At 38.7% G+C, this 21,670-nt stretch overlaps 1 protein-coding gene across 2 annotated transcripts in view; it reads right to left on the reverse strand.

The window, feature by feature from the left end:
* LRIG3 (leucine rich repeats and immunoglobulin like domains 3) overlaps positions 1-21,670 on the reverse strand; it is a 55,754-nt gene that overhangs the window by 22,270 nt on the left and 11,814 nt on the right. Inside the window, exons 1-3 of one of the 2 annotated variants that reach the window (XM_040552014.1) lie at positions 21,053-21,501; positions 13,486-13,557; positions 13,164-13,238 (exon numbers count right to left, since the gene is read on the reverse strand). In XM_040552014.1, coding sequence (XP_040407948.1) covers positions 13,164-13,238; positions 13,486-13,557; positions 21,053-21,252 — 347 coding nt within the window. In that variant the 5' untranslated portion in view covers positions 21,253-21,501. Of the gene's footprint in view, positions 1-13,163; positions 13,239-13,485; positions 13,558-21,052; positions 21,502-21,670 lie in introns of those variants that run through there. The other variant, XM_040552021.1, reaches the window with a different exon arrangement.

Here is a 21,670-nt window from a genome sequence, read left to right on the forward strand (position 1 = left end):
TAGACATGGCTTACACAGTGCTGTCTTTGTGTCAGCATTGCTTCATAAAACAGAAATTCCTTACAGCTGGCAGGATAATAGCCCCTGTATTACAAAGTTTAGTTGGACCTAATGGAACTGAATAAAACTCTTATACAGCCTTCAGATTAGCACTTAAACTAACTGGCAAATTACCTGACACAGGCCAGGTTACAACAAAAATAAACAAAACAAAACAAAAAATACAGCTTATTTGTTTCAGGGAATGTTCTTTATCAGTGATGACAAGGTCATATCATGAGGAAAAAGTAACTTATTTTGTTCACCGAACGAGCTACACATCAAAGTTCTTGTCCATCTCATAGTGAAAATCCAGTGAGCCCCCACTGTACCCCACTAGTAAAAGATACTAAAATGCAAAATATCTAAGTGCTTCACTTCTTATTGCCCCAGCCTGTTTTCTCTTGAAAAAAATTCAAACACCCTAATTCACACTTAGGAGATTACCCAGCACTGAACACATCCAAGGCAGTTCTACCTTAAGGTCCAACTTTAGTTAAAATGAGAATTTAATTCTAATTTAATTTTTCTTCACAACATTATTTAAGTAAATCAAATAAAATTTGTATCAGCTTCCTTATCAGTGCCAAATAAATGTCAAAATTAGTCAAGAAGGACATGTTTGAAAATGCAAGCATGCTTAATTGTCACAACACAACCAAACAGTATCCTCCTGTCTTGTCACAATGATGTACGTTTGCTCACCCTACAAAAAATTTCCAGTGAAATTTCCAGTTGCTTTAACTACTGTGCTCAGACAAAAGGAGCTGCACATACTGCACTGGTTTCATTTTTCAGATCCTCAAGGGAAGATGAGAGCAGACAGAGATCCCCCTCCAACAAGCAAACCAGTGCACCAAGTTCTCACGGAAGCATGCCTGTGGCAGTCAGATCAGTTTGTTCATATGCACAAGGAACAACAACATGCTGCAACTTCCTTACAACTTTTCCTGATTCTGACGAAGAGGCAGGAGCACTGAGGAATACAGACAAAACCACCAACACACCTGCATGAATTTGGATATATGTCTCTTGACATTTGAGTGTCTACACTCCAACTTCCAGTAGAAAAAAATAAGTGCATGCAGACTGATTTAATTATTTTCACACAAGTCCATGTGAATAGTATCTTAAGACAGAATATCAGTTTTTCATTAAGGATATGAGAAACCCTAGCTTTTCCTCTCTGCATTCATGACTTTAGCCATACCACTAGGCCAAAACATTTATAACAGCCCTATCAATCATGATCTCAAGATTCATTCCATATAAACAACAGCTACAACACGTTTGACATATTGACTTGTACTTTCCTTGCCTCTAGGGAAATATAAAGCAAGACAGCAACTGCTGTATCCATTTTGTTAAGGATCTAGTTAACACTACTTCAACACAGTTCTTATTTGCTGAAAAAAAAAAAAAAAGATCTGAGATAGTATGACTAAGTATCTTCTGATAAAGATTGTCAAAATGCAAGGTGTTCTATTTCAGAGAAGTAACTATGTAAGCCTACAAATGAGACTGCTCGTTGCTCTCATTCTATAACGTGGAAGCTGCAACTCTGAAATAGATTAAGACCTGAAGTCCTATCTTTTCTTTCTAAACAAAACCTCAGCATATAAATATAATAAAATATATTTATATTTTAACATATATTTATATTTATACATTTATTTATATATATTTATATATATTCATATATATATATATATATAGCGCATATATATATAGCGCATATATATATATGTATATGTATGTATGTATATATATATTCCTGCACTTCCTTCTCAACCATACCTTTCTTCCAGGTAGATCTTGACCTGCTGTGTTCTGAGAATCTCTTAGACTTCTTATCCTACATCACGATCCTGACAAGGAGCAAGTGTGTGAGTCTGGAGGTGGAGCAAACTGGTAAAACTGCAATTGTCTAGAAAGACAATTTTGGAGAGCTGTGTCTATGCAGTCTGTTTTCCAAAGTTGTTAGGTGTAAAACAACTCTGTTTTAACACCTTTATAATTCTGGACTAAGACTAACTCCTGTCCCCCAACTAATCCCTGGCTGAAAGGATATATTAAATTTGCCTTAGGAACATGCAAATGCAATCATGCTGGAGGTCTCTTGTGAAAGACTAAGAGCATATATAAGGAGAAAAAAAATGTTCTGCTAGGGCTAGATATGTCTTTCTGAGCATTGCTGAAGCCAAGACACTGGGGTTCATAGATGTTTAGTTTGACGATCTCGTGTTTACACAGCTTCCAAACTACAGCTGGCTTGGAGGCAGCCATGTCAGCACAGGCAAAGCAGATATGACTGTCCACATCCGAGCACGTACAGGGTGGTCTCCATTATGTTACAGCACAAAGTCTCCTTTTTCACATTTCTTTAAATCTCTGTGGTTGCTCCAACCTATCTTCCTTCAGTTCACCCACTGGTGTCATACAACTGCTGTCACATCTATTGCTTCCTGCACTTTTTTTTCCCCCAAACTCCTCCAGACTTTTTTGGAGCTCTCACAAGAAACAATGATGTGAAGACAATGAGTGGAAGAAAACTTAACCAAAAGATAAAAAATAATCTTCTATTACTTCATCTTGTAAAGATGAAAGATCAAGATTGTAATAAACTTCCTTAGAAAGTGCTGGAAGACTCATGTTTTGTGGCTTTTAGAATGAGGTTGGAAAACTTTAAGGAACGCATACCACAAAAAAAGTCTCAGTAACTCTCCTACAAGAAGAAAGAGAAAAAAGATTAAATTTTTCCTCTGATTTCTACACAGTTGACTAATAAAATTAGCCAGAACTTAATGAACAATTGCATTACTTAAAATATCATAGTTATAATTTCAAGCTTAACGCTCCCCTTACAAAAATTCCCTGATGTGAGTGAATGGGACTACAAACTTCTCATCATCAGATATCCAATTAATTGTATTGAATTAAGACCCTTCAGTTTTTAAAATCTTTGCAACAGTTAGAAATGGTGAAAAAAAGGTTTCACGTGAAGTATTTCTGAGATGATGATGCCAGAAATAGAGCCAGGAGCTGGCTCACTTCCAGTCCTACTTGTAAGTCTACAAGTCTGCTGCCCAGTTGACGCACAGGCTCCACATGTTCCTTGAAGCAAGCAGGTCTTTCTTCTGAAGGCCTCCCTCAGTCCACATTCCTTGTCTGTCATTGTTCTTTCAGTTCAGATGTCCGCAAGTCTCTGGTCTTATTTTTTGTGCTTTTTCTGGTATGTAGTCATAGCTTTATAGCGTAAAACCAAAACTCAGAAGCCTATTGATTCCCTGTGCCAAACTTGATACCAAAGGTTTACTAATTCCCAAACCAAATTGAGAAAAGGGGTAGAGAGAGATGCAGAATGAAACTACTCTGGGATTCAGAGATGATTTCATCATCAAAAAGAAAACAGAAGCAAATACAAACTTCCAAACACTTGATACTTCACAGCAATTCTCTCCTGATTCCAGTCATAATATCAGCATATAATGAAAGTTTCCTTCCAAACTCTTCTCTTGATACACTGGACTCTTCCCATTCCACTTCTTGGCCTTTCCAAAATAACCATGTTACTTAGCATGTGATAGCCAAATGAATGCATAAGCTCATCACTTTATTTTAATGAAGGTAAACAAAAACAATGAAAACACGGCTATTTCAGCAGGAGCTGACAACAGAAATAATAACCCATTGCAGACTTGCTGCACTCCATGATTGTTAATTAATGCTAAAAGCTTACACAGCTCTAAGTATGACCCAGATTAAACCCAGCGTAACACCCTCCAATGTTATAAATCACATTCTTGATCTGATTTATGGGCTCATTAAGAAAAACATCTATCCTTTACTTTCAGAGACTATTCTCCCTTTTGTAGAGTGCAGACTGAAGCCTAGGCACTTCAGACTGGGCGCCCTTCTAGGTCTACTCCAAATCTCAACTGCTGAGGGACCTTCTTGTCCACTTCTATTTCACTCAAGGCACTGAGTCACCACATACCACTCTTCCTTGCAATAACCATCTACCACATCTCTATGATATAAACCCAGTACTTACGCTTGGCATCTCAGTTCATTCCAACTTTTCATGGTAAAATTTCCTGCCATTCTTCCATTTTGTCACATGAGAATAGCGTTCTCTGTTTTTCTGATCCATTATTCTTTTTAATTCATCTTTTTCTTTAATGCTGTTTATCAGAAAATCATGCCAGTTTTTCCACTGCAAATAGCTCATAAAATTTGCATTCTTTTCCATTCTCATTGCAAAAGCATTCGTCTAGGCTCTCACTACTTTATATTTCTGCTACAACAAACTCTGGGTTTCTAGATTCTTCTTCCCTTTCCCATCATTCAATCTAATTGCTGTCATAAAAATCTAGTTTCCATGTCTGCAGGTCTGACTAAGACAGGTTCCTTTTCAAATTCTTTCATTTACTTCCTCTTAGTCTCCACACCAAATGTCAAAGACTGCAAAAACTAATTCCAGTAAGTTTCTTTGCTCTAGCTTTTTGCTCACAACTTCAGCCCAAGTCACGCATGGTTTACCACCACTCTCATTTTTGGGACTCCCTCCAAGTTGCCTTATGCCTGAAGCCCAGTCTGGCATTCCTCTATCCTTTTTTTCAATCCTTCTTCAAAATAAACTCTTCCAGGCAGCATCCAAATCTTAATCCTTCCCATAATAAAGTGGTAACTGAAGAGATGACAAGGATGTAAAATATTTGACCAAAATTTTCTTAATATTGGGAGCCAGACTTCAGTTCAGTATGCTAGATTTATAAACACACAATACCACTTTCTCTGGCAAGCATAGAAGGGAAAGGCATCCACTCCTAATGAATGCAAGCTTTCATTTTCAAGACTTGCATCTAAACTTCTTTCTTGTGACTGCAGCTTTCTAAATATGAACTGAGATAGCGTTCTTCTGGATTCCACATACAGCTGCCTTTCTCAGCCTACTGCAAAATGACAGTCAGATTTGTCATTCCTACTCTTAATCCAAATTAATCCAAATAATCCTGCAAACAAGGACTATGAAAAAATATGTCTTTACTGAAGGCCCTTTGCAAAAGCTTTCCTCACTGAGATACTGCCAAACAGTGAAAATTATCACTCTTATTTCCACATTGCCAGTTGAGCAGATGTATAAACTATTTTACATGTTTGCTTCAGCTAATTGAATTCTACTTCTCAAAATGACTGTTTGAAGCATGATCTGGAATGCCAATATTTATACATTTCCTTATTTTAAACAGAAAAGGGCACACAATATTGCCCAGGGAAGTGACGGAGTCACTGTCACTGGGGGTGTTTAAGGAAAGGTTGGATGTGGTGCTTAGGGACATGGATTAGTGGGTGACATTGCTAGTAGGATGATGGTTGGACCAAATGATCTTGAAGGTCTTTTCCAACCTTAATGATTCTATGATTAAAATAAGATCACTTCTAAATAGTACAAAGGATTAATCACCACTTTTTTCCAGTAACTACATTTGTGCATAAAATTAGATAGGTATTTTTGCTGTATGCTGATTAATCAAACTAGGATGAGATAGCGCACATATTAAGAATGAAAAACCGTGATCAGTACATGTTCAAGTACTGCCACCCCAAAAAAGTGGGTGCAACACCCTCTTCTTCTTGTGGTATAAAAAGAATGGAAGAAAACAGGAAGATGCCAAAAATACAGATGAATTTACAAATCTTTCATCATAGTTCACCATCTTATTTAGCAAAGATCTGTGAGAAGCCACTTTCAACTTAAGAGTTAGTTTAGTTACTTGTAAGAGCGAAAAAGAAAACTTTTTTCAGACTACGTATCTGAGTTAAGTGGTACGGAACACTCCCATTTTTATTACTTATTTACTATAAGAACCTGACATTGCAATACCATAAGCTACACAAAGTAAAGGTTTGTAACACAACAGTTAGCTCTGCCTCCACTGCCTGAAAGCATAAGGCTTTACCAATCTCAGGAAACAACCATGTTGTAACTGGAACAAAGTGTGCTGTCCACAGAGGAAATTTTACTGACAACTGAAATCATGATTAATGAGCAATTAAGCAAGATAAAGGGAAGAAGCTAATATAGTAAGACATAAAGATAAAGCTACGGTATTGAGATAATATAGCTTTAAAATTTCAGAGCTTGTTTATGCAACCCAGTACATTAAACTTGCAGATCTTCTCCAATAAGTTCACCACAGCCTCTGCATGGATTAGATGAACAACAAGCAGAACCAGCCTTTCAGAGCAAACACCAGTCTGCACCTGAAAAAACTTTTTAGGCATTCCCTGTTACCTTTTTTTTTTTTTTTTAAACTTGGTTTTGTTGTTTTGTTTTGCTTTTTTTAGCAACCAAAAAAAAATTTTTTTCTTCGAATCTTTGTTCTTGACTTAGATAACTTTGCTGATTTATTTTCCGTTTAAAGATGATGACCTGGCACTTTTTCAATATAACAAGTGACTTTTAGCTTTGCTTTTCAGAAGTGCTCCTTGAACACCAAAGGCTTGAAATTAAAAATTGAATAATCTGTCATTTTAGAGTGGCTGATAAGAAAACTACATTTAAAGTTGGAATAACTTTGCTTACTATGAAAACCTGTGACTCCTACAGTTAACTGACTGCCTACTTCCTAGTCCTTTGGGCCCATTTTATCTCCTGACGAATAATTAAAATTTTTTGGTCATTTACTTTTTAAGCATCCAGGATATAAAACTTCATGTGTCTTCAGAGCATTTAAACTCAGCATATACCAACAAAAAGATGTTACAAACTGAATGCTGTAGAAAGTCTACTGAAAACCAACCCATGGATTCAGTCTAGCACCTAACAGACAAGTGCACACATTTCAAGAAACCTCACATTTCAAGATACTGTCAATGTTTTTATCATCTTAGAACCCAAAACCGAACAGCCATGTGGTTCCTTGTTTCAACTGCCCTTAAGGCTTCCCGTGCAGATTGGTTTGAAGAATCCTCCCAGGTAGCAGAAAAAAAAAAAATCTACAGCATTGCATATTCTATATGCCTCTTTTTAAGTATTAATGTAAAACTTCAAGAAATACTGTTTTATCATTGTTCCTTTTGTTCTGCATCATGAACTTCGTATTTTCTACTATGGCTTACTAAAACTATTTGTGTTCTAGATTAATATGATCAGTTTTTACAACAAACTACAAGAATACTTCTATCTAAATCACCTGTTCCACATATATTAGTGCTTTTAAATCAAAAAAAATCTATTCATCAAGATGGAAAATCTCTTGATTATTTAAAACATTTCATTTAATGCTAGCCTAATGTCAGAATTTCCCTATACACGTGTTGTGGCTTAACCCAACCAACAGCTAAGCACCACACAGCCACGGACAAAACAATAGAGACTTTGGCATATATGCCTTTTCAAGTTCCTATTGCTGAGATGATTATCACACAGCATAACCTGGGTGTAGGTAATAAGAAACATGCTTTTATAAAATATTAATTCTAGTTCTTATATTTTGATAAGAACAATAAATTTTATTTGGGGAGGCAGAATACTCTAATACTTGAAGTTAGTCCATCTCTCTGAAGTCATTGACTGCTGTCTTCCATTTTCCAAATCACTCAAAATACATGCTGGATGTATTGACGATGCTGGATGATGTTCACAATTTTTTTTTACTTTTTATTTTTATTTTTTTTTTAAGTTCCACATGTGAAGGAGCATGAGTTTACCACTGAAACTGTATATCCTTAAACAAAATCTTAAACAATGCTGTAGAATTTGCAAACCAGTGGGTGTTCTTCCTTCTTCACAAAGCATACATCCATAAACTAAAAATCTTCAGAAGCTATTAACTGGACTCTGTAGACAAATGATAGTTGGCAGTTAAATGCCATACAGGACTTTCGTATAAGGAGGGTGTACTTATTTTACTCAGTTTCAATCAATTTCTTCAGCTTTAGTTGCACTGCTTTGCCCTTAGGTTAAATCGCAACCCGAAGCATCTTTAAATGCCCTTCATTGCTGACTGTTGGGAGATTCCCAATTATTCTGAATGTAACCCAATTTAATTCCAAGTAATCTTTTATTAATCCAAATAATTTCTTGAGCTCTTAACACACCATGACAACATATGCTAGACCCACAGGCATTTTTTGTATGACATACATTATGCTTATGCATGCACACACAAAGATGACAACACTGAACAAAGCCTCAGCCTTGCATGAAATCATACCTTGATTCTGGTATGTAGTAACAGCATTACATATTTCAAATTAATCAAAGTTGAAGGATAAAAGTCACACTCAAACAACATTTGTTTGTTTTACTTATGTGGGTTAAATATCTCTTCCCAAAAGTGGAACCAAGACTTCTTCAGTACTTGGAGAAGGCATCAAGTCTACTGCAATAAGCTCAGATCCTGTGTGCTAGCATGGTGGGTTTTGTTTGTTTGTTTTTTCTCTCCAGGGAATCGTGAAAGAGCTTATCTATACTATAGAGACACTATGGAAAAGTTCTGGTAAGAACTTTTGAACATTACTAGCTTACAACCAAAGCAGTCGTGCTGAAACATACTTGATTTTAGTATATACTACCTTTATACCAGTACATATAATGGACATCTGAAGTAAAAAAAAATAATTAAAAAAAATCACTTCCACTCTTCAGAGTATGAATGTAAGGAATCTGGATTCAAACTAGGTTCAAAACTTTACAGCAATGACAGTCCTAAGAAGCAAGGTTTTCTTCCCATGTATCAATGTCATGAATTCTAGCAGGTTTTCATGATCAATAGGACAGGACTAGTATATGTTGGTTAAGGAATACCATTAGAATGGGAAACAACTTGAGAATTTTGCTTGTTTTCCTACAACTAGGAAATCTGTGTCTGGTAGAGGAATGGGCACTAAAAAGATCCACCTATCCAGAAATAATGGAGAATAACTCATTTATTCTCCTGTAAGTACAGAATTTTCAAATCTGACTCCCTGCCCATGGCGGGGAGGGTGGAACTAGTTGATCTTTAAAGGTCCCTGCTAACCCGAGCCATTCTATGATTCAAAACAATTTCTATATCAATTTAACCAATTTTAAAAGCACTTCAGGAATGCAAATTAGGAAACATCTAACATATTTCAGGTTCTATAGGTAAGTATGGCTACATTAATATAGCTACATTACTGTGGATGGCATCCATACTCTATACATTTGTGGTAATCAGTCAGCAAATCTAGTATTCTCTCCAAAACCTGGTGTTGACCAGCACTTGGAGCGACCTAGCAGCTACCGTTCTGACTGGGGAGCTGGAAGTCCCTGGAAGCAAATGGCTCAACTTCTCTCTTTCTGCCTTCTCTCCCAGAAGATAGTGAAAGGCTGGGTGTCTAGGCAGAAAGAAAGCCTGACATTTCAGTTTCAAATAATTGACTTAAATGATCAATCATGCTGAAAGATGTTATCAGACTTTTACAAGTAACAATCACTGTAAAACAGGCAATGCCCAAGAACATTTGCTAGATGTTTCTAAAGGAACCTAATTTCAGACACCTAAAAGTAGTTTAAAGTAGATACCTGGATGGGCTTTAGTGGACAAGTCATCTGAACTTAGAAAAGACTTCAGGAAGAGCAGTTTTCTCCATTCATTCTGAAGAGGATCTACAGTTCCCAACTCATCCTTACCATGTTGAACTCTCAGGAATTTAGGATAGGGAAGATAAGTCCTACTCTTTGCTCTGTCCAGCAGGTATTACATCTATTAACGTCCGGGAAACCATGACAGCTTCACAGCCAAAGGCCTCCGGAACAGATTTAGCTCAAAGTACCACCCATTTAGTTCACAGGAGTTTCCAGATTCCCAGAAGGCTCACCAGCTCTCCTATGTAGTCTGATATGATACATATTCATCACATTTTATCTATGTGATGAGTATGTTAGATGCATCTCCAGCCATATAATGAGCCTACCTGCATTTGCTTGTATATTCCTTCACACAGACACATGGTCTTTCCATGGAAGTGGTGGGGGTGTGCCTGCCCAATACCTTGTTCAACTCTCGGTGTTCAACTCTCAGTTGGCATCCATACAAAACGAGATGTTGGCATCAATGTTTAATATTACCAACAAACTTTGACCATGAGACTGGGAACATCTATTGCTCCAGGTATGTTTACCCTGCATAATTCAGCAGTATGAAAATATCTAAGCTAGATAAATATCAATTAGATAGCTAGAAATGAAGTAGCGCCTGAAATAGAAACTACACTAACATGATAATCCACCCATGCTTGTTTATATTGCTAAAAGAATTCAGACATTCAGCACTGTATGGAGATACCTGCAGAATCATTCACTGTAGACATACCATGAGTGCAACTCCTTCTGCAAGGCAAAAAAAATTCTCGCAGAACAGGTAAAATTAAGTCTCCACTGATGAGTTGACAAGTACTTGGAAGAATTTTATCCACTTCATAGAAGAAAGTTTCTTGACCAGTAAAGATTTTGGCCAGAAAGGAGGGCACCACTTTCACAGCATTCCTTGAGGACTCCTTGGAAGGAACAGCTGGCTTTTCACTGACAGTAATGAATGGACTTATATGTATCTTATAAGAAACATAATCAAATCAAATTTCAGAAGACTAACCGCCTCTTTTCCACTACTAGTTGAAGTGGGAACAAAGACTCAACAAAGAAACAGTGGTTTGTTTTGGAAAGGTTCCACAAGCTTCTTTCATTTTTAAAGTTGAAAACTGCAGAAAGTCATCAGAAGTATATTTCAAGCAGTTATTCTTTGAAGAGCATTAAAATTATATTCTAATTGTTTCCTATGCGTTTCCTTCGCTTGACTTAGGTATCACATTAACTCAGTTTGATAGAACCCCTCCAATAACTGAATACTTTTTTTTTAACCTCTAAAAAAAAGTATCATTAGATAGAAACATTTGCAGATTTATGAAACTGGTTTATTACAGATATTTTTATGCCAGACAACTGCTGCATACTTATTCTTCTTTATTTGTACCCTTTTTTGTAAAATGAGACTTAACATCTTTCTACAGGAATAATTTTTAACTTGTAAGAAGTTTGAAAAAGAAACCTTTGCTAAATGAACAAAATGCTTTATTTTTTATTTTTATTATAAATGCTCTAATTATCCATGCCATATGCAAGCGTATGTAGAAAGAACAAGCAATTGTTTTTAACTATTACAAACTGACAGTTGTTAGTCAATGTAAAACTTTAATGTGGTTGAAATAGTTCTTTAAGTACTTAATCTCAATGAATCTTTACAGTGGTCATACAACTGGTATTAAATCTCAGCTTGGGTATACCTATATTCTCCCAAAACCATACAGAAGTAATTGAAACTAGAATAAGAACAAGCTGTCACCCAACCAGACCAACTTTAACGGCACTGGTTGTATGAAAACAACTTTTAGAATCTTCCCCTCCCCCCTTGTATGTGTCATAGTACAGAAAACAGATCTAATAAAGGTTTGTTTTTTTTTTTTCCCCCCCCATGTTTTACCACCTGGGCAAAAGAACCAAGCTAGTAACCTATGGATATGGAACAACCAATCCAGCAGCAACTGATTTTCATTCTCTCAGAGGAAAACAAAAATCTTTGCACAGCTTCAGAAGGATGATTTTAGGTTCATCTAAACTAGTTAAGTTTCCATGAAAAGGACTAGAGGTGATGTTAAGACAAATTCTCAAGTTTGTATTCATCACAAGTAAGGCAAGACAGTATAAAACTTTATTAAGTTAATATTTCCAACCTTGTGGTAAAAAGAACCTTAATAAGGTAAAAAAAACAGAAATACATTATTTAGATCAATGAAATGCTTAAACTACAGAATGCTATGCCAGTGTAAAAATAATGTCAACACTAATGCAAAATTGAAATAGATGATATGCTTAAATTCAATAGTTATTTGTCAGACACCATCTGCTTTTTCTTTCATTCTTTTCTGATTCTGATCTGTAAGAAACCACATCAGTATCAAATGTCACTTAGTTCTTATTCAAACAGAGCAGTCCAGACACAGCGGCTGCACCAGCTGACTTAGCTGACCTGGGCCTAGAGTAAAAACAAACCCCTATAAATCACCAGATGTAAGCAATTGAATAGTGATCAATTTAATTAGCTGAACAGCTTTCTGAAGTTTACTGTATTGTTTTAACCCTTCAGGCTTCTTCAAAAAAGGTAACTTGCAATTTGTATTCATGAGTGGGATTTGGCCAGACGGCTACATATTACTAGGCTTAAACACTTTAGATTCCCATTGATAAAACTCAAACCCCACACATGAAAACATGTTGGCTTTTTTTTCTCCACTTAACAGTAGGATACAAACTTTTTTTTAAGCATTACCCTCAACATTTTGGAGAGATTAGAACACAGGAAAAACAACTGAACTTATTTCAGGTGAAATGCTCAGGAATAAGATTTCCTCTAAAATCAGGAAATTTGGTTTGGGGTCCTATACACCTTTTACAATTTTATGCCTGTATGACAGATACCACATCAGGTAACCTATTATTTTTTTCAAACGAAGCAATGAACGTGTACATAATTGTGTCACAACCGTATGTATTAACCACAACTGGAAAAATTTTATGCCACACATAAAAATGGTCGCAGAAAGACATTTTAAAGATATTGACACAACATCTTCTAACCTAGATATTTGTCCTAAAGCTGCGTGTCAAGGGGATTTCCCCACACTGCCCACTGAAATTAATGGATTTTTGCCATGATTTAACGCAATTGGGATTTCAGCCAAGACGTGTAATAATAGAGTGTAACTCTTGTTTTAAAGTCTGCATTGTATGAGTTTACGTAACATTTACTAATGTTTGTTCAGTGCCTAGCACAACAGGGCTGAGGCTTCTGGGCACTACCACAACATAAATTTATTCTAATGCAGTCTTTGTATCTGAGGGAAGCATAAAAACTACAAGGATTAAGCTCAATTATACACATTTTAAACAACCTGCTAAATAATATGACATAATCAACTTCCTAACCACAAGCCGCTCTATTTCCAATTATTTTACTTTAATCTCTGCAATGCACATATTTCCACTAACCCTACAGAGTTAGTTCCGCTAAGTAGGGACAACAGATAGATCTACTTACAAAGACAGAAGAGTTATATTTGCAGATACTGGCCCCAAATTTGGAATCATCTCCAGTTCATTGTTGTTCAACTTCCTATTAATATTAAAAAAATTGAGAGTTAGCTTTAGCGTAAATCAGAACTATATACATTGGATTTATTAAATTGCTGGTGTCAACCCAAAATTTGAAATTAATTCCAGTTTCACTTAATGTAAAATATCAGAACATAATTGTTAACCTATTATCCCAACTTATTGATATCCCAGTGATACAATTAACATAGACCAACCACTTTTTTTAAAAAAAAAAAAAAAAAAAAAACAAAGACAAACTGACTTACACTTCCCGAAGACTATGGAGGTGATCCAAGAAACTGGTCTTGATTGAAGATAATTTGTTGTGACTTAAGTCCCTATGAGGTTACAAAAATAAACAACCTGTCAGTTTTGCCATGAAATATTGCATAAAGCAAGACAATTACAATCAAAAATGTTATCATTTGTTTCCAAGTACATAAAAAGTTATTTGTTTTATGTTAGTAGAACTAGAATAGAAACACATTTAACTTTACAAGGTATATAAGTGCTTACAACTTGATCACTGCCGACAGTGTCAAAGAATTTCCTGAACCATCTAAAAGAATTGCTCATTCTATGTTTTGTGTGTGCCTTCGTGTCTATGTATCGAAGACACATGAAAAACCACCTCAAAATGTTGACTCATACACATCAAAAAACCCTCTCTTCCCAGCAAAATATCTGGCTAAAGCAACCTGTTGGCTACAAGGAAAATTCATAAAGACTCATTGCCATTTCAACCTTGAGTCAATTATTATACTTGCACCATCTACTCTCCTCACTTGCTTCTGCAAAGCAACTCACAAATCTTCAGTACATAGTGAGGACTGTACATAAATCTCAGTTCCATTTTCATGCTTTCACACAATTCAGGCCTCTATTCTTACATAACCAAATTTAGTTGGGACCTTAAACAAGAAAATATATACAGGAAGGCCTAACTATCTTGAATTTTAAGATGTCTCTGCACTATTCACATTACCATCGCCTTACTTGTCCTTGAAGTAGCTCGAGCTCAGCTTGTGCCACTCCGCACTGAAGATCCCAAAATACAAATTGATGCAGTTTTACGAGAGCCCATGTTAGAGCCTTTGCAAACAGTGTTTGCTGTGAAACAGGCTAGGGTACTAAGAGTGCAACACACCTTCTTGACCATTGTCAGGAAATTATCTTCCCTACAGACACCGTGCATCTCCACCATATGGCCTCTTGACCATTTGAAAACCATCATAAAACACAGTCCTAAGAAACATTTGCTGTGGTCTCAGAAGTACTGGAAACATCACAGAAATAAAAGAATGGCTATACAGTAGAAGACAGAAAAGTTAACTACAGAAATTCAAACTTGCAAGTCTATAGAGATCTGCACAAGCAGTACAAGATTTACATCTGGCCACGTTACCACTGCTAGCCCTGCTTGAAGACCTCCCTCTTTTTAGTCATCCATTCCCACAACCTGCAAGTTCCTGCTCCCATGCTACAGCCTGTCATTACCTTATCTGCACTGATAGAGCTGTCTGCAAAGTGCTTGCTGTACATCGTAACACTCAGTTTTTAACACAAGCCAGGAAACAAAAGTTTCACTATTCTGAAGGAGTTCTTAACCTCACTTCAGTGAGACCCGCAAAGAATTGCATCAGCACACTTTTTCCCTGTGCTAATTGAGCACTGCATCTGGAGCACTCGGCAACACGCCTGGTTGTGATAAAACTGGAAGGGGCTTGGAAATGTGGGTGCTGAGCATCACTAGAAGGGCCTGGAAGTCAATTCCTAGGCCAACACCAAGACAGATCCTCATCAGGCCATGCAGAAGTGAAGCATATTTCCATTTGATTCTTGAGGAAACTCCCGTAGTCCATACTTTTTCTGGAGAATATAATTCGGTACATGGTCCCATACACTAAGCATGCCAGGCACAGGTTTGCGACTGTCACAGACGTGTCTATTCTCCCTCTACAGTCTTGGAAGTAATGATTCCTGATAACCAGCATATCCATGCTGCACATGGATCAGAACTGGCTTAAATCAAGCCAGCTTTACAGTTTGTGCTAGGTGTGCTATACAACTAAGCCCTGAGCAACTGTGGATCTACAAAATGGGTTTCTCTTCACCCAATACCACGGGTCCTTGGACACAGAGGAGAAGTCCTGAGACCCAGCCAGGCACTTATGCTTCTTAAACTGTGCAGGGGGACAGCACAACCATGCTTTAGCCTCTCCCATTTGGTACTTTACACAGTACTTTTCCAGTGTTGCCAGGACTAAGTATCTGCTTTACAAGACTCTTAAACAGCATCTTCCGTGCTATGCCCAGGATACAGGCAGCCACCCACCCACCCCAGTCTTCATCTGCAGCACCAGCACAGCCCCAGCAGGAGGCTCAGTGACTGCCCACCAAAACCCCAGCACAAGGGAGGACTCGGGTCACCAAGCAAAGGACAGGCAATGCCACCCGCCCCCCCCCTTTTTGAACCATACTAAGTTAAAAAAAAAATTACACAACAACCACCACCATTACAAACCATCCCAGCCACATGCACACATTACCAAGGGTACCCCAGCACTCAGCCACTCGGTACAGCAACCGATCAGGCCCAGAGGGCCGGGGTGCAGCCGCCCCAGCCTGACTCTGTTGGGCACAGGGAGGAGATGAACGTCACCTTTCCCCAGTTGGGGTACTTCAAGAATGCACACAGGGCAGAGCTGCAGGTGTGTAAGGGATTTTTCAGCACAAACAAAGTGGGGCAAGTGCCAGGGGGAGCCACCTAGAGAAGAGGCACACCCTTCACCGCATTCAGGTGGCCACGGAAGGATGTCTTCTGCGATGCAGCTCTGGACTCACACACCTAAAATACACCTGTGTCTTCTTCCAGGTGTCTAAAACCCTCAAGATTTTCCTCTTAAAAAAAATGGAAAACCAATATAGTGTTAACGTTTTCAAAAAAGCCACAAATGTTAGTTTCATCACTATGATTTTGAGTTCTCCTGTAAATGAGGTTAACCACACTTGAGTTAGAGGACTGCATCTTTCACTGCTTATAAGTCTAGTGCAAACATTTGTCTGGCCATAGACTTGAGAAAAATCCATTTGTTTAACATTTGAAGACATCAGCTGTACAGGTTTGATATTCTCATACTGCCTTCTTACATGTAAATACTGAAAAAATACGCTGTTACAAAAGATCTAGATTGTAACAGCGATGGGAATCTAACTTGTTCCTTTAAAGCAGACAGAGCAGAGACAATTTTTACCCTTAAATTTAACTCGGTATTTGGCTTTAGTCTGTAGGGATTATAAGAACTATGCAAATAAACAGCCAAAATTTAGTGAAACCATGGCTGTTAGTGCCTAATTTGTTACTGCTCTTCATACTTTAGACAAGACTTCGGAAGCAGTGATTATTTCAACAAAGAGCTTTCAACATTAGTGCTAAAAACCTGCATTTCTTCATTTCATCTAAAAACCCTGGAAAAGGTTTATTTAAAACGTTTGCCTAAAGGACCCACCAGACAGTAACAGACGTGAGTAGATTTGTTCTGCTGGAGTTATAACATGTTTAAAAAAAAAAAAAAAGAAAAAAAATCTGGCAGAGTCCTTAAACTATAAAAATCCTGCAATTACAACCACTGCTGTGCATGATCACCACACTGGAGCCAGACACTTTCACTCATAGCTCAAGCTCACATCCATCTGGAGTCTATCAAGGCAACCGTGAGCATAACAACTTGCACTAGGTTTCAAACTATTCTTTCGTGTTTGTCTTTTAACACTAAAGATTTTAACACTCTCAGATTTTCCATATAGCACCTACTTTAAAAAACACATCCATACAAATTCTTATTCCTGGTTTACTCACAACAGGTTGTCAAACACAAACTGCACCCAAAAAAAAGCCAAAGCAGAACAGTAACAACAAACTCCAGACAATACTGAACTTCGTGTTTCACATAGCTGTATACATGTTTGTCTACCAATTGTTGGATAAAGTATGAATTGGATGTATTTTTGTAAATATTATTTCAGTACTGCTGACATGAGAAGCTTCAGGAAAAAAAAAAAAAAGCCTTGCAAGTTACATTTGTAAGTTAAATCAGAAAGGCTGAAAGTGAACCAAGAGTTAGAACATTAGTAAAAGACATGTATTGTAAGTGAAGCTCAAGCCTAAAGAAGTTTCTGAGTCTTACAAACAATGGACCTGAGGTATTTTTAAAATATAAAACTCTAGCATCCTTGTCCAAAGCTACAAGTGCATTTCAATTCAATGCATTTCTTCATGTGCCTTAAAACACATACAAGGAAAAGATTTGAAAATGAATCAGTATTTTCCCTCGGTTAGAAATGAACACTGACAAAGTACTAAGATTATTACCACGCATTTTCCATTTCTGAATTTTCCTTGTCTGTTGAAACCACATTACAAGTGAGGAGAAAATCTCCTCTGTGATTTCTTCTACTTCTAGAATTTCAAAAGCCATTACAGATGTAATAGTGAATACCCTCAGAAACTATATTTTTATTAAGAAATTCTTTATAACAATAAAAAAAATATGTATGCCTGTTCTTCACCTCAGATTCTAATGAAAGTGATCAAGCTTTTAAGGGATTGTACCTACTTTAAAAAGAATGCCATAGTTTGAGGCCCTTTAAGAACCTGTTTAATGAAAGAAAGTATTTTCTATACGTCATTCCTTTCATATGAACACCTTTCATAACTCAGTTTCTGCATTCAAAAACTAAAACATAACTCTGAACGTCAATCTTTATACGATAAAAAACTGAAAGGAAGGCCTAATGCATAAAGGGAGAGGGTGAGCGTTTCTTCACACATTTTATAAATATAACTTTTAGACTCTAACTTAGTTTACAACACTTAGTTACAATTATCATCTTCTTCCTTAGAGAACTCTGAAACCTGAGCCCCAAGTCAAATTTTAAAATGCAAATCCAGCAACAGCTTCTTAATCAGTCCCACTGGGGCCTATAGAGCTGCTAATTCAGCAGAAATCAGGAGAGCTGAAAAACAAAAAGCCAGGCTGTAGCTGTTTTAAGACACTGATCCAAAGTGACTCATAAATCAGCTTGCTATGTTCAAGTTTTAGTCTGGAAAATATTGAAAAACAGCTGTGAAAACCATACGGCCCTTTTTTCTGGCAATTCTGGTAAAGAACTAGAGGATTTATAAAATGTAAATACTAAAGATGTAATACAAACACAAGTGAAAGCCATCTTTCAGATTTTCCCTTCTGTCTTGCTGACAGTTTTTAGCATTCCTAGGTGAACCTGGCAAGGCATACTCGACAATGCCTCTGAGAATTTGCAAACATTGAGGACACTGGCCAGTGTTCAAACTCTCTTCCTCCCTCCACTTCTAGCTATGAAATATCAGCAGCTCTAACGCAGCAAAACGTTCTCTCCATCTCGGGACACACATACTAGAAGTAAATTGAAATCTGACTTTAAAACCATTTGTACACAAAGTCACTACAAATATTTATCTGTGGATTGTTAGCATCTGTGAAGGCCGCATTACAAAAGATGGTATTTATGGCTAAAGTCACAGCAAAGCTGGCAATTATACCCTGTTTACACCCCATTTCATAAAGCCATTTACGTAGAAAGCAGTAGCTTCACATTTGCTAAGAAAAAGGGGAACATAACTCAGTATTCAGGTTCATCTCCTGATTTCCCCCTTCGCCCACTAGAATGTCACACAGCATTTTCCACATCATAAACTCTTGGTTTATTTCACCAGAGGTTATAAATACAAAAGGAAGGGGAGATTGAAACAGAGCTTCAAAAGCCGACTTCATCAGATGTACTTTCTGTCTGGATGTGTAGACAGCTGGTCAGAGGAAGGTGTTAAGCCCAACATGGGCCTACACCTTTTCAAGCACAAGAGCTTTCACTACTCTACCTGGGAGACCTTGTCTGCCTGTGCTGAGAACATGGTGTAAGAGTTGTTTTCTGAGGAATATTGGATATAATGCAATTAAACTACTAGCCTTTGGCTATAAATGCTATGGACTCCCATGGAAAACACAGTCACCATATACCAATAAAATTCATAAACAGTCTTTTACAATTTGTAAATGCATAGTTTGTTGCAACAATAATCCAGGCTATTCAAACCCTTTTTACGTATGTAAAAAAGAAGAGCGTTATAACTGTACACATTGTGCAATCAAAGCTCCAAGCAGCTGAGTAGCTGGAGGTAACAGACAACGCCACACTCCTCCTGGTCCCCTTATCCAGAAGAGGGGAAGAAAGAAAGAGCAGGGTACTTCTAAGGCATTTGACACAAACAAAAACCACAAAAGCAGCCAGACCACATGGCTTGGTGACACCTACAAAGATGTACTCCTGTGAGTTTAAGACCAAGTGACACAGCTGTCCAATGAGTAATCACAGCGGGGTTTCTTACAACAGACCAAAGCTTATTTATACAAGTGGAACTTATTTTCTCACACTTTTAAAGGAATGTGAACTTACATAAGGACAATTTACACTACCAAGGGAATTCTAATTAGAAAAACCTCCCTTGTGCTAACAAAAAAGCCCTGCAATGTGTTTTATTGTCTCTCGGTAAAGTAAGTGGAATAGACAAATTTAATTACTGCTAATGCAAAATACTTTTTAAAACAGCTCTAGAAATGAAAGTTCTGTGATTTTTCCATTTGCTTTTTGTTTAGTAACCGTGACATCTGAATTTTATCTTAGCAGCACTAAACTAGGCTGAGCTATGAAATTAAGCTGTGAAGCTTAGCTTAGTATCAGAGATACCTTAAGTTTTGTCAGAAAACTTCAGTTTTTAGTTTAACTCAGTTACGTTAAGTAACTGAAATAGTTCAAAAGAACAGGAGGGATGAAATTTAATAAGAAGCAAAACCAGTTGTTGAATGTAAAGCAGATCCGGTATTTGATTCATATGCTTCAATCATATAAGCCAAAAGGAAAAAAAAAAAGTTTCTTTCCCCTCACACTTTCCTACACTGCTCATGGAAATATTCACCTCCTGGAGTCATTCGTATGTTCAGTTCCATATGGTGTCAATACAGCCATCCACATTTCATGAGTAAAGCAGCATGACCTCCAGACGAGGCAATTGAACAGAATTAGCCACAGCTAATTGAAAGTCTTCCTGTTTACTTTAAAGTCCTTATCTCGATCTGCTTTGGAAATGTAATAGAAAATTAATACGACTAATATAGAAGATACCAGAGTGACAAGAGATTAAAAACAAATGTGCGAAGTACCTCACCACTTTTCAAGCTTTTAGAAAGCTTTCATGATTTATGCTTTGTCCATAAAAGTTTGTCACTGCAGGTAAGTTTTCTACACATGGCATTTCACTACGTGCTAGTAAGTTTCATAAACCCGTGTCACCGAACCAAACTTGGCGAGGTCCAGCCCTAGTAAAGTTGTTTAAACCAAAACCATCAGTGAACGAAGCCCAAGAGCTGCACAAATAAAACCCAGGCCAATATGAAAGTTTGGTTTTTATTTCCTGACTCAGAAATCGATTTAACTTAGCGATTTTTGCACGTTCCCCGAGAAAGTCAGTAGAACAACTTTGCTCCCCCTCCTTCACGGGGTCCAGGGCGAGCGCCGTCGGCCAGGCGCGGAGGGTAAGCGCTGCTCGGTGCTCGCTGACAGCTGGCCCCCTCCTTCCCTCCCTCCCTCCATCCCTCCCCACACTCGCCCCGCTCGGCCACAAACCCGACATTTCCCCCCCGACCCCCTGCCCTCCTCGGCCGCAGATCGAGGCACCCCGAGGGGCAGAAGATGGCGGACGGGCACCCCCCACCCCAGCACCGAGCCCCCCATACTCACAGCTGCACCGCCCCCCGCGGCAGCCGCTCGGGCATTCGGCTCAGCTCCAGGCGGCTGCAGGCGACGAGGTGCCCGGCGCAGCGGCAGGGCACGGGGCAGCGGGCGGCGGGGCTGCCCCCCAGCACCGGCAGCAGGAGGAGGACGAGGAAGAGGAGGAGGAGGAAGAGGGCGGCGGGCGCGGCGCGGTGCCGGCGGGGCATGGCGGGCTCGGAGCCGCTGCCCGCGCTGCTCCCGTCCGTCGAGCAGCCCGGCTGACACAGCCTCTCAGCGCGGGTGCATGCCCCGGAGCCACCGCCGAGGGAGGGAAGGCAGTGAGGGTAGAAAGAAGGAGAAAAAAAAATGTGAAGGGAAGAAGCGGGGAGTGGGGGGCACACAGCGCCGCCAGCCACTCGGCAAACTTTGCAGCGCCTCAGCCCGCCTCCGCCCGGCCGGGGGAGCCCCGAGCACGGCGCGGCCCGCCCCGCCCGCAGCCCCCTCCCCCTGCCGTGTGACAGCAACAGCCCCGGGCCGCCCCCCGGCCTCGCCCGGGCTCCGGGCGGCGGGGGCAGGCGGGTCCCGCTGGGGGTGCCCGGGACCTGCTTCCAGCCCCGGGAGGCGGCTGAGGGCCGGGCCTGGCAG

The sequence above is a fragment of the Cygnus olor genome, chromosome 1, assembly GCF_009769625.2.
Source record: "Cygnus olor isolate bCygOlo1 chromosome 1, bCygOlo1.pri.v2, whole genome shotgun sequence".
Classification (NCBI taxonomy): domain Eukaryota; kingdom Metazoa; phylum Chordata; class Aves; order Anseriformes; family Anatidae; genus Cygnus; species Cygnus olor.